The 16,830-nt window shown below is 50.7% G+C and overlaps 7 protein-coding genes across 7 annotated transcripts; 4 read left to right on the top strand and 3 right to left on the bottom strand.

Moving 5' to 3' along the window:
- Nucleotides 1-145: 145 nt before the first annotated feature.
- Nucleotides 146-1,688, top strand: VTN31DRAFT_1096 (uncharacterized protein; the record flags this gene model as incomplete). Its single annotated transcript, XM_069401115.1, has 3 exons — nucleotides 146-167; nucleotides 221-1,059; nucleotides 1,110-1,688. The coding sequence occupies 3 exons, from the start codon at nucleotides 146-148 to the stop codon at nucleotides 1,686-1,688; spliced, it is 1,440 nt and encodes a 479-aa protein (XP_069263952.1).
- A 1,735-nt stretch (nucleotides 1,689-3,423) lies between these two features.
- On the top strand, nucleotides 3,424-3,910 carry VTN31DRAFT_1095 (40S ribosomal protein eS25; the record flags this gene model as incomplete). Its single annotated transcript, XM_069401114.1, has 4 exons — nucleotides 3,424-3,426; nucleotides 3,482-3,536; nucleotides 3,598-3,807; nucleotides 3,888-3,910. 4 exons carry the CDS (start codon nucleotides 3,424-3,426, stop codon nucleotides 3,908-3,910), a joined length of 291 nt encoding a protein of 96 aa, XP_069263951.1.
- Nucleotides 3,911-4,162: 252 nt separating this feature from the next.
- Nucleotides 4,163-5,096, bottom strand: VTN31DRAFT_1094 (uncharacterized protein; the record flags this gene model as incomplete). The annotated part of the gene is made up of 2 exons (XM_069401113.1): nucleotides 4,163-4,687; nucleotides 4,797-5,096. 2 exons carry the CDS (start codon nucleotides 5,094-5,096, stop codon nucleotides 4,163-4,165), a joined length of 825 nt encoding a protein of 274 aa, XP_069263950.1.
- Nucleotides 5,097-5,464: 368 nt separating this feature from the next.
- Nucleotides 5,465-7,066, bottom strand: VTN31DRAFT_1093 (uncharacterized protein; the record flags this gene model as incomplete). Its single annotated transcript, XM_069401112.1, has 5 exons — nucleotides 5,465-5,594; nucleotides 5,646-6,329; nucleotides 6,381-6,482; nucleotides 6,536-6,627; nucleotides 7,061-7,066. The coding sequence occupies 5 exons, from the start codon at nucleotides 7,064-7,066 to the stop codon at nucleotides 5,465-5,467; spliced, it is 1,014 nt and encodes a 337-aa protein (XP_069263949.1).
- Nucleotides 7,067-8,775: 1,709 nt separating this feature from the next.
- VTN31DRAFT_1092 (uncharacterized protein) lies at nucleotides 8,776-9,088 on the top strand (the record flags this gene model as incomplete). The annotated part of the gene is made up of 2 exons (XM_069401111.1): nucleotides 8,776-8,929; nucleotides 8,988-9,088. 2 exons carry the CDS (start codon nucleotides 8,776-8,778, stop codon nucleotides 9,086-9,088), a joined length of 255 nt encoding a protein of 84 aa, XP_069263948.1.
- A 2,829-nt stretch (nucleotides 9,089-11,917) lies between these two features.
- Nucleotides 11,918-13,449, top strand: VTN31DRAFT_1091 (uncharacterized protein; the record flags this gene model as incomplete). The annotated part of the gene is made up of 3 exons (XM_069401110.1): nucleotides 11,918-12,028; nucleotides 12,104-12,492; nucleotides 12,567-13,449. The coding sequence occupies 3 exons, from the start codon at nucleotides 11,918-11,920 to the stop codon at nucleotides 13,447-13,449; spliced, it is 1,383 nt and encodes a 460-aa protein (XP_069263947.1).
- Nucleotides 13,450-14,543: 1,094 nt separating this feature from the next.
- On the bottom strand, nucleotides 14,544-16,422 carry VTN31DRAFT_1090 (uncharacterized protein; the record flags this gene model as incomplete). Its single annotated transcript, XM_069401109.1, has 7 exons — nucleotides 14,544-15,427; nucleotides 15,486-15,820; nucleotides 15,873-16,038; nucleotides 16,092-16,107; nucleotides 16,170-16,204; nucleotides 16,268-16,280; nucleotides 16,333-16,422. The coding sequence occupies 7 exons, from the start codon at nucleotides 16,420-16,422 to the stop codon at nucleotides 14,544-14,546; spliced, it is 1,539 nt and encodes a 512-aa protein (XP_069263946.1).
- Nucleotides 16,423-16,830: the final 408 nt, after the last annotated feature.

Genomic DNA, 16,830 nt, shown 5'->3' with positions numbered 1-16,830 from the left:
CGAGTTGATGTGAGTGTGGACTCGGTTGCATCGACATGCGCTGGAATCGAAGGCGAAGCCAATGGTTTTTGCCACTTGTACAGGGATAGAAGCCAATTGAGGTTCGATCAACCAAGATTTTCAGAGGAACTACTCCGTACTTACTATGGCTTCGCATGCACATGGAGGTAAACAACACGTTCTAAACAGCTACGTACCTAAGCACGGTTAACATGAAAAGTGTCCACGACCGTCATTTCACCGGACGGGCAGTACCTGGCCCAAGTCACTGGGAGCAAAGTATCAATATACTCGGCAATACCGCTCGACGATGGGTCAAGATTCATCGGTTCAATAACATTGAAGGAACCACTCGCGTCGCAATTGAAAGTCATCCGAATATCCTCGAGAAAAGGAACTCACGACTCGAGATATCAGAAGAAAATTTCAGTATCTTCTTCTCTTCCGCGTCGGATCCTGTGTGCCGGGGAAAGCCGAGTCTCCGTCTACGATTTAGAGTCGGGCAACTGGGTAGCTGATGTCGACAACCCCGGGGGCACTTGTGTCGAGTTCGGGGCCAACGAGTCCGAGGTTCTCATCTTGAATGCGTGGATGACGAAAGCGAGCATTGCAGATGTTGACACCGGCCGGATAATGGTTATCAAATCGCCCAAGGCCTGCAGCCCGCAAGCCCAGGGTCACGGCTACCGTCCTCGAACGGGACAGTTTGCCATATTGCTCAAGCCGGAGGCAACCGATTTGCTGACCATTCACGAGCCGAGCAGTTACGACGTCATCAATAAAGTCTCTTTGCCGACTGTCGATGCACAAGGATTGAAATGGAGCCCAGATGGCCGGTGGCTTGCCGTATGGGATACGGCGAGCAGTGGTACTCGTGTGTCAATCTACACGGCGGACGGCCAGTTCCTACGCACGTACACGGGGCCGAAGGATTTGGACAACACCCACGATCTCGGTGTGAGGGCCGTGGAGTGGGCTCCTGCCGACAAGGATCAAAAGACGCCTTACTTGATCGTCGGGAAGAATGATGGGACGGCAGACGTCGTCAATGCGCGCACGGTGAGTTTTCCCAAAGAAGGATTGATTATGTTTTTTCTTACGCGCTGCAGTTTTCCTGCTCGACCGTGCTATCACATACATTCCACACCCCTACAAGCGCCCCGCCGGTTTGGCGCGAGCAAGCATCCCCTTCCAATGGAGAGGCGGAATATGCAGAGGCTTCAGCGTTTGATACAACTCCGGACTCCTCCGGATTGCCCCGCGGTGTGTCCGTTCTCCAATTCTCGCATGATGGCAGCTTCCTGGGGACGGTAGACCAGTCTCGGCCGAACGTTGTCTGGATATGGTCATTCCGCCCGTCGATGGGGTTGGTATCCGCTCTCATTCACAACCATAACGTGCGCCAAGTACTATGGCATCCATCCAGAGAGGAACTTTTGGTCACAACTACTAATCCGGCGCCCACCGTTTATACCTGGTCGAGTGCTGAGCATCCAGCAATTGCCAGAGTCCCAATTGCGAGAAACGATGCCGGAAAATACGAGGTTGCATGGGTGTCACCTTCGACTCGCGATGAACCATCGACTTTCTGGTTAACAGCCTCGGGAGATGCCGTGCTCGGACAGGTGACAAACCTGGGTGAAGGAGGACAGAGGACCTTCAACATCGTCTATTCCACAGCGCGATAGCAATGGAAATCTGTACGAGACATGTATCCGTTACCCTTGGTACTGCCTGACGAAAGGATCATTTATCGTGCAGGAACGGAGGATAGCGTAAACGGCGAAGATGCAGTTCACTGCTGCCTCACAGTGAACAGCTGCCGGATAGACAGATGGAAAAGAATACGCAAGCAGACCCAACGCCGTCCAAGAAACAACAACATAGGTTTGCTAGAAAGCTGAAAGGTGTTAGCCAAGACCCGCCATGGTGAATGCTACTGCTGCCCTTCTACGGCAAACAAATCATGGGGGTCGCATAACGTTGACCAGGGCGACACAGGCTAGTTTGATGCTGCTGGAGGCGGTCGAGGAGCCCATAGAGATGCGTGCTGCCGTCTTCCCAGACTGTTGGGCGCCCCGATGTTTCCAGACGAGCGGGCTGGATGTGATCCACTTGGGCATGCTCCAACAACTCGTCGTGTTGACACCAACTCAGTTATCCCAAGAAAGCCAGTATAACAAGACAAGGTATGGTATGCTCCTAACATGAAACTTGCAGTAGAGGCGATCAAAAAGTGTTGTTGCACCTGACAGTCTTTTCCATCAGCATTTGTAGCTCGGGTATTCTGGGTCATCGTTAGACAGCCAATTAGACAAGGATGCGTCGAATTTCTTCTCCGCTATTGTATTCGAAGTATCGGGAGCGCCGTCATCGCAATACGGGGTCGAGACGGAGGGCGCACTGCTAGTCACAATTTGTTCCCTGGGCAAACTGGCAGTCGTTTACGGGTTGCCAGTCCATCAACCCCGACTGAGCAAGAAGGTCGGCAATTGAATTGGTTCAGCGGTCTGTAACAGGGGTTGTTTGTATCGCTCCAGCGAACCGGTTGTCCATGCACGAAGGTCGGCTTGGAGCACAGTACATCAGCGGTCGACAATGTTGGACGAATTCGCTGCCAGAGCCCCTCGTTAAACAGCACGACGACGTCAGTTAGAGGCAATGGTCAAGCAACGCTTAGCCTCGAGGCGCTCCTTTTGGGTGTGGTATTTCCTTGGGCAACCTCGCTGCTTCTTGGACTTCGAAGCAGGTTGTTAGACATGCTGGTCGATCAGGTGGCTAGACTCAAAAGCTCAGACAATGGACTTCCAATGGACTTCAGAACAAAAGGCAGACAATGAGACTATGAACTACCAAAGGGCAGTTGAGGACATGTTACGATAACAATTGAATCATCTACCTGGATGCAATTTTCGGCGAGCATATACAGTACCTTATCGGGGGTGCGGGCACGAGTTGTACGAAATCCACAACAACAAGGTAACAGAAGACGGTAACGACGTGTAATCTTCTCGACAAACACGAATGGTATCTGATTGCAGGTGGCTTGCAGGGTGTATGTGTCATTGACCTCTATAACGAAAAAAACTAGCCACACAGGAAGATTTTGTGTGTCCTTTTAAGCGAATATCACATGACCGGTGCCATGTATCCAACCCGTAATGCTCGTAAAACACCGTCTGTAACCCGTAAATTCCAACACGAGTAAAGTTGACATGGCCTGCAGTCTGAGTATGCATGAACCGCGTAGCCAATAGCCAATAGAATGCCTGGTATCACGTGAGTGAGGGTTTAGGGTTTGACTATATGCTTAGTCATTCCCCCACTGCGAATTTCGCACTTGGCCTAGGCGGATCTCGCTAAAGCCTCCCGGATTCTGAAGTTTTCCCTTCACGATTCCGTTGAGCATCACCAACCGACACAATGGTGAGTTGCAGCGAATTGACTGATGAGAAGTCAAATCTTAACCTCTCGTGAATAGGCACCAGCAGCGTCCGGTGGCAAGAAGCAGAAGAAGAAGTGGTCCAAGGGCAAGGGTACGTTCTGCGCATCCGTTACGGGAAGGGAATCCGAAACTCGATCTGACGATTCCTATAGTCAAGGACAAGGCCAACCACGCCGTTGTCCTCGACAAGACCACCCAGGAGAAGCTCAACAAGGATGTCCAGTCCTACCGCCTGATCACGGTGGCTACCCTGGTTGACCGCCTCAAGATCAACGGCAGCCTCGCTCGGCAGGCGCTGGCCGAGCTGGAGGAGAAGGGGCAGATCCGGCAAGTCGTGGGGCATTCGAAGATGAAGATCTACAGTACGTTCAATTCCTTTCACTACCCTCGAGTTTTGTTGTATGGTTGAGGCAGTCGCTGATGATGCGTTTTCCTTTTACAGCTCGCGCCGTTACCGGGGAGTAAAAAAGTTGTTTCCCTTTGGGTTCGATGTTTTTCTAGATCTTCGCGTTTTTTTACGGACGTTACGGATATCCTACGAGAGCTTGGGCGGTGTCTGTGTGGGCATGCATCAGTTGGCATTGTTCAGAAATCCGATTAGGATGTAGGACAGGACATGTCAATTTGTCAATGTCAATGACATTTTTCTACTGCAGACACGATAACGCTCCAATTTGCCAATCCCATATCGTACAAAGGAAACAAGAAATATGGCAATCAGCTTGCGTAGAATTTCCGGTTCAACTCGCTCCTCTTGGGCCGATTGCGCTTCGCACCTTCGCACAACGGTCTTACCTTCCCGTCGTCTTCTTTAGGCTTTCCATCCGACACTACCTTACCAATGGGGAAATACTTCTGGTGATTCGAGTAGAACTCCACCCAATGTTTGACCTGCGCGCGGACTTTCTCCAGCGCTTCGTCCCGCTCCTGTTTTGCCCGCTGCTCCTTGTGGAACGCGCTGAGTGACCTTTCATGGGGCGAATCGTCATCGTCCTCAATTGGTATGTACATCTCCTCCACGCCGCGCAGGTCATCCGTCAGGTCCTCACGGAAACACCCCGTAACAAACGCCCGAGTCGCATCGCGACCGACGAAGAAATTGTAGCTTCCGCCCGGCCCGTAAATCGCGCGGTTCGCGCTGACGTCGAAAATCGTCCCGTTGATTGCGAGGTAGAGTGGTAGATTGGGGTCTGTGCCGTTGTAGAGAGCAAGTTCGTCGGGTGTGAGGTTGATGGGGCCTTTCTACAGAACCCAGAGGTCGGGTTAGACAACACGGAACGGTTCAGCATCATCCTTTCTACTCCAAAACGAAATGTGCAGACGGGAAGAAGGAAGGAAAAGGGGACGTTACAATCCATCGCTCGATTCGCTTCGGCTGTAGCCACCATGGCCGTTGATAACCCCAGGTAAAACTATCACCGCTCGTCAGGTAGTAGCTCAATCCCGCACCTAGGACAACGAGCGTGACGATAACCCGAATGATGTCGAGGGTGCTGATAAAGCGGCCTTCGTCATCGTCGTCGGTGACGATCCGGAGTTTGCGTTGATGCTTCTCTTCTGGCGTTTCCGTCTCCGAGTCTGTTCGCACGTCGTCTGGGGATGTCTCGCGTGGTTCCGATGTCGGGACGTTCCGGTGTCGAAGAGTGCTCATTTTTCTTTTTTTTCCATCTCGATTTTCTCTAGGTGTTGTGGAGGTTCTAGGTGTGTTCTGGTTGCACTCGTCGGTTGGTGACTGGGATGTGTCAAATCATCAGATGGGTCAGATTAAAGTGACCCATGACGTTGAGAGAGGACCTGATGCTGCACAAATACCATCCTCTCTAGATGCCGACTTCAACACCGTTTTACGGATCAGAACTGATGTGGTTCAGTCTCAACTCTATAAGTGACGATGTTGGTACGTACTTAGTTGGTACGGTAGGTAGTTACTACTACTTCTCAAGGCATGAATGAATAGTAGTACTATAGCTGTGACAGTCATTGGTTCTGACAGATACCTGTAGTATACTACATACATGCTTATTCTTGCTCCCATCCCCTCGAGAAAATCTCATTCAATGCATCCTGAAACACCCGACAGTTCATATCAATCAGCCCCCGCTTGTCTTTCGCTTCGGGGTTGCGGATCACCGACACCAAGCAGAGGTATCTATCATCCGTTAGCATCGCCCGTTACGGATCGGGACCGGAGGTTCATTACTTGTTCATCTCCATTAGATGGATCATGCTCCGATCATGTAAGATGACATGGCTCTCCGCCTCGCGCACTTGATCACCCTTTGGCGTCCGATCAGGGTGGTCCCAGGAATACAGCTCCGAGACATCCACAATCACGTCGATATAGTCGGAGCACATCTCGTAGCACGCCATGTCCACCGGTCGTGTGTCGGACGCGATGTAGATCTTGCTGAGCACGTCGAAGAGATACGTTTTCTCAAAGCCGCAGTTGTTGGCCAGGATGGTGATGAGGTTTTCCAGCGCCGGAAGCTGCGGAATGAGCTTTTGAATCACTTTGCTAAATGCCTCGAAAACCGAGTAGTCGTAGATGGACGTCAGATAATAATGCACAGGTGCGTTTTCGTAGCCCGCGTCGCTGAGCTCGTCCGAGATCCGCTGGACAATGTCCTGGAATGTGTCGGTGCGGTATTCTTCGGACAGTCCGTCGACTTTGTGGATGAACACCTCGATGTTGATATTGGGATAGTATTGCTGCACAGTGAGGATAGTGCGATTCAGGCGCGCTACCGAATCGAGGTAGTCGTCCTGCGCATCGATCACCCATACCAGCGCCCCGAGCGAACCAAAAATATCTTCTAAATCAAAGGATGGTTCCAGATATTCTAGCTGTCCGGGAAAGTCCCAGACTTGAAAGTCCATAAACGAGCTGTCGTCTCGGTCAGGTAAAAGTGCCCAGTTCGACAGGGACCGAACATACTGTATGGAATCTTTCTGTATCCTTGTCGTTGATTCCAGAAATAATGTCTCGTTTGGCGGCATTTTATGGAACACAACACTGGCAATGGATGACTTGCCACTCCTAGGAACAACTCGTCAGTCGGACAGGTGCTTCTCTGATTGCAAAACGCCTACCTTCGCAAGCCCATCAACAACAGCCGGGGTTTGGCATCTCGCGCTCGGCTGGCCGATGGCTGGCCAGGTCGTGTCAACGTCTGATTCGTACCCTGCAATATTTTTCCAAGTCTTAGCTGCGCTTCCGTCCGAGTTATTGGAGGCTGTCCATGCAAGAGGGAAGAATCCACAAACAACTCCCATGGCGGGCCTGGTACCACGAAGATGCGAGACCGACAAGGAGCCACCGGCATTTTACCGCCAGCATGTATACAAAGTGAATTTAATCAACGAATGAGCAGCTGCGACGCTTAGAAACCGACGTCGAACCCCAATCCAAGGTAGGTTCGGGCATGGTCTCCAACAAGTCGCGGCGACATCACGTCAAGCAACATCAGCGCAGCCGGTGGAGATGGTGATCATATCTCGAGCCATGTCTTCAAAAAACCATGCAACGCGCCGGCGACTTGGGCTGCTTGGAAGCGGCTGCACGTGTCCGGGAATGGAGCTCTGATGGAACAAAGGGAGCGAGGGACCATGACTTACGTCCATGACGATCGGTCTTGCACCGATTTTTTCCAAACCAGGAAGTCTAGATTTATAGATTACGGTGATGAAAGTGGTCGGTTCACAGCATTCTGCTCGAATGGTATCAGTGACATGGCACTCGAAGTCGTACCCATTGGCGGATCTAATTTGGGTAATCACGCATCGACGGCGAATAGAAAGGGGGACGCCATACAATTCCGATGCCTCGTGTTTGTTTTTGCCCTCTTGCACCCGCTTGCTCTTTCTTTGTATTTGGACACTCCAGCTCAAGGCAGAGCTGACATTGTCAACAGCGCTGAAGTAGTGGGATCCAAAGAGCTTGCAAGCCACTGCACGTCCAACTGAATTGCAGCTTCGCAGACCAACCAACCGCCTTGAAGTAACGGTGCGATATTTCACAAGGCTCAGACCGAGTTCCTGCGAAGACGAGCCAGTATTTGAACTCGAGACTCCTTCACAGTGAAGTACTTAGTCGGGGATGGTAGCTGGCGCGGAGAATTCCCAATGGCAACTATTCGAACCTCTCCCTCTTGATCAGAGGACACACCGGCAGTGCTTTGTCTGCAGAGCTTGGATCAGTTGAATGCGTTCACCGTGCATTTCGATGGCAGCGCGGGGTATTACTGGCACCAGTACGCTGCAGAAACAGTAAGTACCTTACGTTTTATTTGAACGCAGCCGTGTCAGATCAACAACAACTGGACGACCAGCTTTAGCCAAGGACCCGAGGAAGGTGTGGAACTTCAGACCCAATTAACGTCGCATGAATCGGAGTCCAATTGTTGAATATTTAGAAGTAGTAGTGTTGTGCGGTTCATGCGCGCAGGGTACCATGTACCTGGCCGAATCAACGCAAGTACTCCGCAGGCCTAGCCGTAATGACCTGGTGGTTCGGTATTTTCAATACCAACACCGGACTGTTCCTAGGCCGTGATTCTCCGCGTCGAAAGCCTCCAGGCAGACCAATATTTATCGCGTCGATTGACGTGCGTTCTATGGTATGAAAATGTGAGTCCTCCACCGTCAGCGTCGATGAATGAAATGATAAGTAAGGCGCCAAGGGCCCAGCTCAGAAAGTGGTTCCTTTTGGAGTTTTGGTTGTGTCGTTCCGCCCTACGAAACATCCCACTCCCATGATCTCTCAACACAGTCACTGCCAGATCAATCCTTCTTGGAGAACAGTTGGCTTCCAATCGCATCCAATGAACCCGTCTGCCGCCCGCACAGCTTGTGAAACTTCGATTCTCGGGTTTCTCACACCCGGCACGAGGCGTATGTCAACAACAGATGTTCGGGTCGACTACAACCTACTCGTACACACGATTCGCTATCGGTTGCAAGAGGACGAATGATGGAACCCTGTGAAAGCGCGCTTAGAGCTACCGACGATATTGTCAAGTCTGCCGCTCAAACTGCTGTCGAGGTCGTCAGTATCTGGTACGAGTTCGCCTGGTGCCACGGTGTGAGCTTTTTGATATTCAATGGTCACTACGAAGCCTAATAGTTATATTGACTTCGGGCTTGTTTTGGTTCTCAAAATGAAGGCGGTACATTCTTTTGTCTGATGCAATGCTGGCTGTTTTGTGTTCCTAGACTAGGACGTTGCGGATGGATCTGCCTCTGACGCGATGACCTATTTTCGATGGCGACATAGTTTACAGTGTGACCTGCCCGTCAGGAAGGTCTTTCTCCCATAGTCAGGAGCGCCGAGCATGTGTCAAGAGATTTCGTACCATTTGCGATGTCTATGTCATCGCATGGAGGTTGCGAGCGAAGTCGCATTGTTGGATCTCGAGACTGGAAAGAGATCAATTTGGACCGAAGATTACTATCCGATTGCTATGGTGTTATTTTTGCGGGGAAGAGGTATGCAAACACCAAGTGCCTTCAAGTTTTCGGCCTCGTCTAACAGTTTCGTTGGCAGCGACTCTGATCGCGTGGGTTACACACATCACAGCGATACGCAAGAGAGCTTCCTTGATCCGTCTGCCAGAGTTATATGAAGGGCAAAATGGTCATAGTTGACTTTGAACCGAGTCAACCGACGCCGCCTCATCCTGTCTACATTTGCGATCTGAACTGCGATAGTTTCCAGATATGAACAGCTCCTCCGATCTGTGGTTGTGGCACGTGGACGCGGATGAGGATTCTCTGGTAGCATTCGAGATCGACTGGGACGCCCATTCGTCGGAAGTGCAGCAGGCCAAGTGAGCTTTGGTTGAACGGCTATTACTCGACAGAAGACATTCTTAGCCATCGCTGCTTGATCATTGTATGGGCAGAGAGACGCTTGAGTCATCAGATATGGAGCCAACGCAGTTCAGAAATCTCACCTATGGCCACATCACAGTGCGGAGTCTGCCTTATCGTGCTTTCTACCAGAGATTTGCGCGTTCGACCTCATGGACGACCATACCATCGACAAGTTTGACTGTCCAACGGAATGAATACGCCCCGCACGTTTCACCCTACCCGCCGTTTAACGCCGTTCTAGTCCCCACGTTGTCTACAACTGGGCCAGCCGTTACAGGATGCTCGAATTGTAGACGCCGAGAATAAAGCAATCGGTATATGGTGGTACCAAATGCATACCGGAGACGTCGGACTTCGCAAACGATTGGGCTCCTGGTGCCCACAATTTCCCCTACCACTCTTCGGCGACCGTGACATCACTGCATGGCCAGCGGAGACGGCGTCAACTCTGGGTTCTCAATCCCAACTTCACTCCCGACCTTCCAGGAGCGACGTCTTTTCCTCCACTGGAGGAAAGTGTGTGACAGGACAAAGCCCTTTGATGTGCCTATCTCCCGTTCGTGCATAAGAAGCTTATCCGATGTCTCACTGACCAACCTATCTCCACCATTGATGACTGAATGCAGGATATCATAGGACAGAGAAAAAGATCTTTGCCAGCCGTGGCCATCCGGTCCCGACTCTCATCCTGCACAACAGCAGCCCCAGCAAGAAGTCTTTTTGCGGGCACGCTTCTGCCAAAAGTTAGTTTCTAACGCTGAACGCGAGTCCTCCGCTTTCCGGAATGCGTTCGATGCCTCTTAGTAGCGACGCTCAATTCATTGTTATGTTTAAGCCAGACGAAACTCGAGGGTCAAAAGCCATTCGGAAACTCAACCTCAACTCGGACCAAGCGCAAAGCCTGAATCGTACTACTATCTACCTAGATAGGTAGGTAGGTAGTTAGTAATAATGCTTTGAATGGTCAGCCGGCGTCAGACAGTTTCTCCGTTGGTCATCATGGGATACACAGGGTTTCAACAACAGGAATGAAGTCTTTACAGATTTGCATACGAGTACTAAACTACCTTACTTGTACTCGACAAACCCCAAAATCATAGGCCTATGCCGAATTATTAAGTACTTTGACCCATTATTTTTGGTCAATTTCGAACATCTCTCTCTATGGAGCATTTGAATGTTGGAGCCATCCAGAGAGACTCTAGCCACTACATAGGTTACCTAGGTAGGTAGGTAGGTTACTAGCCTCAGTTAGGGACTAGCGGGGAGGGCCTGAGGCACTGAGGCTAAGTTCATACCTAGGCCAGGCTTGTGTCACGTGATCTAGGTAGATAAGATAAAGGTTGGAGGTCGGTACCTCCCACACAGAATGCCAGGGCCATTCAAGCCTCCAACAGTAGGGGTTATCGAGGTAGGTTTCCAGGTACATACTCCGTACTAGGTAGGTATTTAGTACCTTCGGCACAGTAGGCACCTCGGTTTTTGTATGCTGATTTATGGTTGATGGTGAAACAGAAGTACTACCTACCTAGGTACATATTCGACCAGCGTTTAGTCAGCACGTTGCTAAGCTACAGCTCTTTTGTTAGGAACAAGAGCACCTCCTGGAGGGGGACTGGAGGGCCTGAGGCACGAGGCAACCAAGCTCTTATTAGTGCAGCCCACACATACGGAGTATTCAGGGGCTTTCTCTCCTTAAGAGGTCTCCTAGATTTCGTCAGATAGTTGCATGGATCGTTCCATTCTTGGTCTTCCTTTGAATAGGGCACGTCTAGTGCCATAAGAAGGCAAGTTGTCAACGGAATACCTAGTCCGTACTGTAGTACTCGTTGATGTTCGGGAACTGGGGCCAGGTTCGGCCTAACCTGGCTGCCCCTCCATCGTTTCTAGAATCCCGAGACTTTGATGTTTTCACTATCTATGTACGAGTACGGATACGGAGTACGGAGTAGTACTCCGTATGGTTTTCTGATAGTCTCACTATGATCTTTGAGGCACAAAAACTCCCGCAAAAATGGTTCAAATTTCGCTGAAACCTGGTGATATCCGCGATAATGCCTCTTCGGCACCCCTAATAACTATTTCAAAAGTAGAAATTTCATGTCAAGGTGGTGGCAGTACGCGACGGAAAAGTTCTGCACCTTGAACTTGAGATTTCGCAAGTGATAACTATCGAAAGTACTCCGTACTGACTCCACACTCCATGTATGGAGTACCCTAGTGAGTTACAGATAAAGAAACTACGCGTAAAGTACCAGCCAAAGTTTCCCATTTGGGTAAGAAATCATAGTGAAACTATCAGAAAACCATAGTGAAAATATCAAGGTCCGAATCCCGGCTAGATCTAGCATATCAGGAACAAGTTGATAGCTTCAATTTTGATTGCGTCAATGCATCCATCCATCGACCGCACAGCGCACAGCTTCGGTATCTAACGGCATGTCTGGGAACGCGTAGCTGGCGAAAAGCGTTTGATTCTCTGGTCTCTTGCGTCCACAACGACGACAGTGTCAAAACAGAGATGCTGTATCCGGTTGGGAGACGCGATAGCTAACTGCAGCCCGAACTTCAAGCGATATCAGACCTGTTGCACGAGAAGGAATGGGGAAACGCTGTGAAAGCGCGTACGATATCGTCAGCTCGTTGCCTCTGGAGCTCCTGCTTGAGATTGTCGAGTATCTGGAACCGGCAGACATAGTCCGAAGCCGGAGGGTGCGCATTTTCCCATTCTTCGATAAAAAAAAAAAAAATAACTCAGCTAAGGCACAGCTTAACTGGTTGTCCTAGGTCTCCAAACGATGGCAGTCTGTTTTCTCGTCTGATACGATCACTACGTTTCTCGTGCGCCGAACGCTAGCGTTCCTGGACATAGAGCGCGCAAATGTAGCTGCTCCCGAAGCGACGACCTACTTCCGATGGCAACATGGTTTACAGTACGCCCGGCCTGTCAAGAAGATCTTTCTTCCATGGTCACAAACGCCGAGAATGCCCATGAATGCTACCTACCATTCGCGACGAATATGCTACTCCTACCGTATGGGGAGCACCACCTTTGTTGAAATATTGAATCTCGAGACTGGAGAGAAATCAACTTGGACCGAAGATGAAGAACTGATGCACAGCTATTGGAATCTCCTACTATCAGATCGCCATGTTGTTATCTTCAAGGCGCCGAGGTATGGAGTAACATACCTGGTACAAGTACTATTTGTTTCCAGTTTGCGGGCTTGTCTAACGGTAGCTCTGGCAGATGTGCCTTGGCGTGGGATACACACACTTTACAGAAACACGCAAGAGAGCTTCCATGTGCCTTTCAACATGCTTCTCTCGAGAAGGACAAATTAATCATGGTTGATTCTCAATCAAAGCCTCTTTGCACTGTCTACATTTGGGATCTAAGCTCGGGCCGCTTCCGAAAGATAGGTAGCTTCCCCGACCTGTGCTTGTGGCATGTGAACGTGGATGAGGACATCCTGGTGGCATTTCAGATCGACTGGGACACCCATCCGCCAGAAGTGCAAGAGACCAAGTGGACTTTGACTGGGCGGCTGCTCGACAGAAGGCATTTTCGCCTGTCATTGTCGGATCGTTGTGTGGACAGAAAGATCCCTAAGCTATCGAAACGCTCCATCGATATACCTTTTTACGATTGTCGCACCTTTGGCCATAAGACTGTAAGGAATCTGGACTATCGTGATTCCCAACGCCACAAAATCAACCTCATGTACGACTTCGCCACCGACAAATTAAGCGCCCAATGGTACGATCTGGTCCCTCCCGCTTTCGATTATTTCAACTACTTTTCTGTCACCGTCCTCACCTCCCGAATTCTCTACTTCTGGTACAAAAACACGGAGCTCAATCTCTTCGACGCAGAAAACCGCACCATCTTCGTGCGGCCGTACCAATTGCATACTCGAGAAATCAATTTTCGCAAGTTCCTGTGGCCCAGCCAACGTGGCCGACATGGGGCGACAACCGATGACGAACGACGACCCTTCCTGATCTTCGGCGACCGTGAGGTCTTTTGTGTGGCTACTGAAGATGGCATCCAGCTCTGGTTCTTCAATCCGAAATTTACCCCCGACCTTCCGGATGCGGAACCTTTTCTTCCTAGCCAGGAGAGTGGATGAGCCATCAACCAATGTCCCAACTTCCATCCTGGCGTGATGACCTATTTGCGATGGCAACATGGTTTGCAGTGTGCCCGGCCTATCGAGATCCCCCCCCATGGCCTAAATCGCCGAGAATGCCCGTGAAGGGAAGGGTGCCTACAATTCGCGACGACTGTGCTACTGGGATCTAACAGAGAGTGGAAATTGCAAAATCGAAATGTCGGCTCTCGGGACTGATCGATTTGGGTCATGGGCGCACCACCATTGTTGCCTAGGAAGGGGATATCCTCCTATCAGATCTCTATGTTGTTATTTTATCGGTATAGTGTGCGTACAGGATAATTTTCTCTTCAATTTGTCGGCGACGTCTAATAGCAATGCTGGCAGATCTGTCGTCGCGTGGGATCTACAAACATCAGAGCCATACGTGAGAGAGCTTCCTTTTTACAGCAATCAGATCTCCATCGAGAGATGACAAAGTGTTCATAATCGAAGCGACTCCGCTTACATTTGGGATCTAATAAGCTCGGATGGCTTCCAACTGATAAATAGGTCCTTACATATGTGATTGTGCCACGTGAACGTGGATGAGGACGTGTTGGTGGCATGCGAGATCGACTGGTACACACATCCGCCGGAGATACAACCAGGCCAAATGGACTTTGACGGGGTGATTTCCCGACCACAAACGTGTGGAAAACCGAACCAGCTGGCGTCTGAGGCCAACCTGCTGGCCCTTAGAATGTTCCAAACACACCCTAAAGAATCCTGCCCAGGTCATTCAGTCCTCGAACAAATCAATTGCATACTTTCAAAAATCATATCAAGGATTAGTCAAGTGCTAGAGGAAGAGCAAAGTAATTTGCGCAGCGGGGCAACCCTCGACAGGAAGCAAGGCAGCGAGGGTTACCTAGGGTTTTGATTGACTGTACGAGTGGTTACGCCAGTTGCCCTCGATCAACAGTTCAAAATACAGCCAGACCTCCATCAGGTCGATATCACATCAGAGAGTCCAGTGCAGGTTTACCGTCTACCATACATGCAGGGTCTATTTGACAAAACGTGCACGAAACACACCAGCCCACCCTTTTTGTTCAGTTTGTGACTTTTTTTTAGTAGCCCGCAATTGACTTGTGCTCATCATTCTTCCCAAACAAACCCTCATCCAGATTCTGCAGGCATTCCGCCTTCCACTGCTTTGGCGTAAACTTGTCGACAATCGCCTTGAACGCTTCCAGCGTGCAGAACGACTCATCACCGGGCAAATGGTTCTCTGGCTTGGCGGCGCAGCCGGGGATGCGGACTGGTTCGTCATTGTAGCGGATGCGGACGTAGTGTTTGCGGAGCTTCTGCTTGGCGGACTCGTCGAGTTCGGAGAGGGGGACACGTGCTGTGCTGCCCGAGGACTTCTCCGGCGCGGCTTTGCTTCCCTTCAAGAAAGACAGGATTCCGGACGTCGACGTGTTCGAAGTAGTATTGGAAGGAGCGGGCGATGATTGCGGCTCGTCGGCTCTCGAAAAAAGTTCAATGGCAACGGAGGAGGTAAATGGTGGCCACTTCTCGTTGTAGGCACCCAGACTAGCGAGGATGGCAGCCAGCGTAGTGTCGTGGCACCCACTCATGGCGAACTTGATAGGCACTGAACTGCCAGGCTTGGAAGACACAACGTTGCTGCGCCAGCCGTTCTCCACGGCGGTACTGACCATGCGGTCGACGACATCGCCCAACAACGGACCGATGCCGAGTCGTCGATACTCGGAGTTCTCCTTGTATCCGCCGTACCACTCATCGACGGCGATCTTTTCGACGATCTCACGGGCCTTCTTATCGTAGAACTCCGAAGGGAGCTTGGTGGCCGGTCCGTGCGCAAGAGTCGCGTTGATCGTGTCCATGATTCCCGACAGACGAGGATGCGAGTCGACCGCTACTCGCTTGTTCTCCGGCATCCACTTCGACCATAGTTTGTTCAGGTACTCCATGTCTTCCGTGTTGTTCCCTAAAATGATGACAACTCAGCAACGTCAACAGAAACAAACGGGGAGAGCAGCGCTAACATCTTTCAGCCGCACGGTTGGCAAAAGCTCTCGACAATTGACGGAAGCGCCGACAATTAGCATCGTTGGGGAACACCGTCTCATCAGCCGGCGAGCGGACGACAATCGTCGGAGGGGTAAAGTCAGCGGTGCGAGCAGATGCAGGGTACATTCCCAGGAAGGCCTGCTGCATTGACTCGAGCGCGCGCGGGATCGGGCTGGATCGGAGATACATGTCCTCCGCGTTCGATTTGATCTTGGGGAGGAAACCAAGCTGATCGACGTAGAGATGCCGTAGGCGCTGACCGAGACGGAATGTGGTCTCTCGCCCTTTGTCGGTCAACTCGCCGAATTGACTACAGAGTATTAATCTCTCGTCCGCCGACAACACATAGAGATCTAGCCTACCAAATCTTGTCGACTTCCCCCGCGGGACCCGTGGTCGCAACGGCTTCATCGTCATGACCAAAGGTCTCGATTCTCCTGCGCCATTCCAGCGTGTCCCATTTGGAAACATCTTCACTGGTAGCCACCATGGATGCCATGCGGCGTGCCACAGCGCAGTATGGCCAGTCTGAGCACACGGTCAGCGTCTACCAGGAGAGTTCAACCTAGGATCATGATTACATGTTGGAAGGCCGGTCTAGTAGGAACCTCATTAGCAATCAATCCCTGCAACTTGCACTTGGATCGGTATGTAAATACATTTTGAAATCGAGCAGACACCGGCGTTCGTTCACCTTGTAGTAGTCACTCGTTGTCAATGCGACGACCGCCAGGAATCCACAATCAAGGAAGAGTACCATGGCGTAGAAACTGAACCCATTAGTTTTCTGTTTGCGCATACCCTGCGAGTTACTTGACTCACCACTTGCACCAGCTGGAGCTTGAGTTCCTTTGGATACAGACGCTCCAGCTCCTCTTTGGAGTAGGGCTCTTGGAATTTGAGCGATGACATGGCGCAACCAATGGACTGAATTGAATAATCGCCGAGTTGGTCGTATCTTCAAGTACTGTACAATGAAAAATTAAAGGACAAACTGCACGGTGAAGTTTCTCAGACAGCTACATCAGCCAAGCTTGTTGACCGTAATTTCCGACAAAACACGAGAGGGCTGATAGCTTGGGCAGGCGGTGAGAGGTAAAGATCTGGGCCAGACCGCTAGTCCTGACCGGGGCTAGGGTTAGGGTATTTCGTACCGAAAGTCCGCAAGTCTATCGACGTTCAGTGTGACCACAATGCCGCATGGTGATCTTTCATTTGATATCAAAGAGATATATCAAAATGGTAGAATTGGAGTGAATATATATATATCGTACAATTAAAGGTCGGGCAAATACACGCCTTTCTATGCAAAGACCCATA

This window comes from Thermomyces dupontii (genome assembly GCF_041956625.1).
Source record: "Thermomyces dupontii strain NRRL 2155 unplaced genomic scaffold VTN31scaffold_1, whole genome shotgun sequence".
Taxonomy (NCBI): domain Eukaryota; kingdom Fungi; phylum Ascomycota; class Eurotiomycetes; order Eurotiales; family Trichocomaceae; genus Thermomyces; species Thermomyces dupontii.
This window is presented reverse-complemented; position numbering and strand designations above follow the sequence as displayed.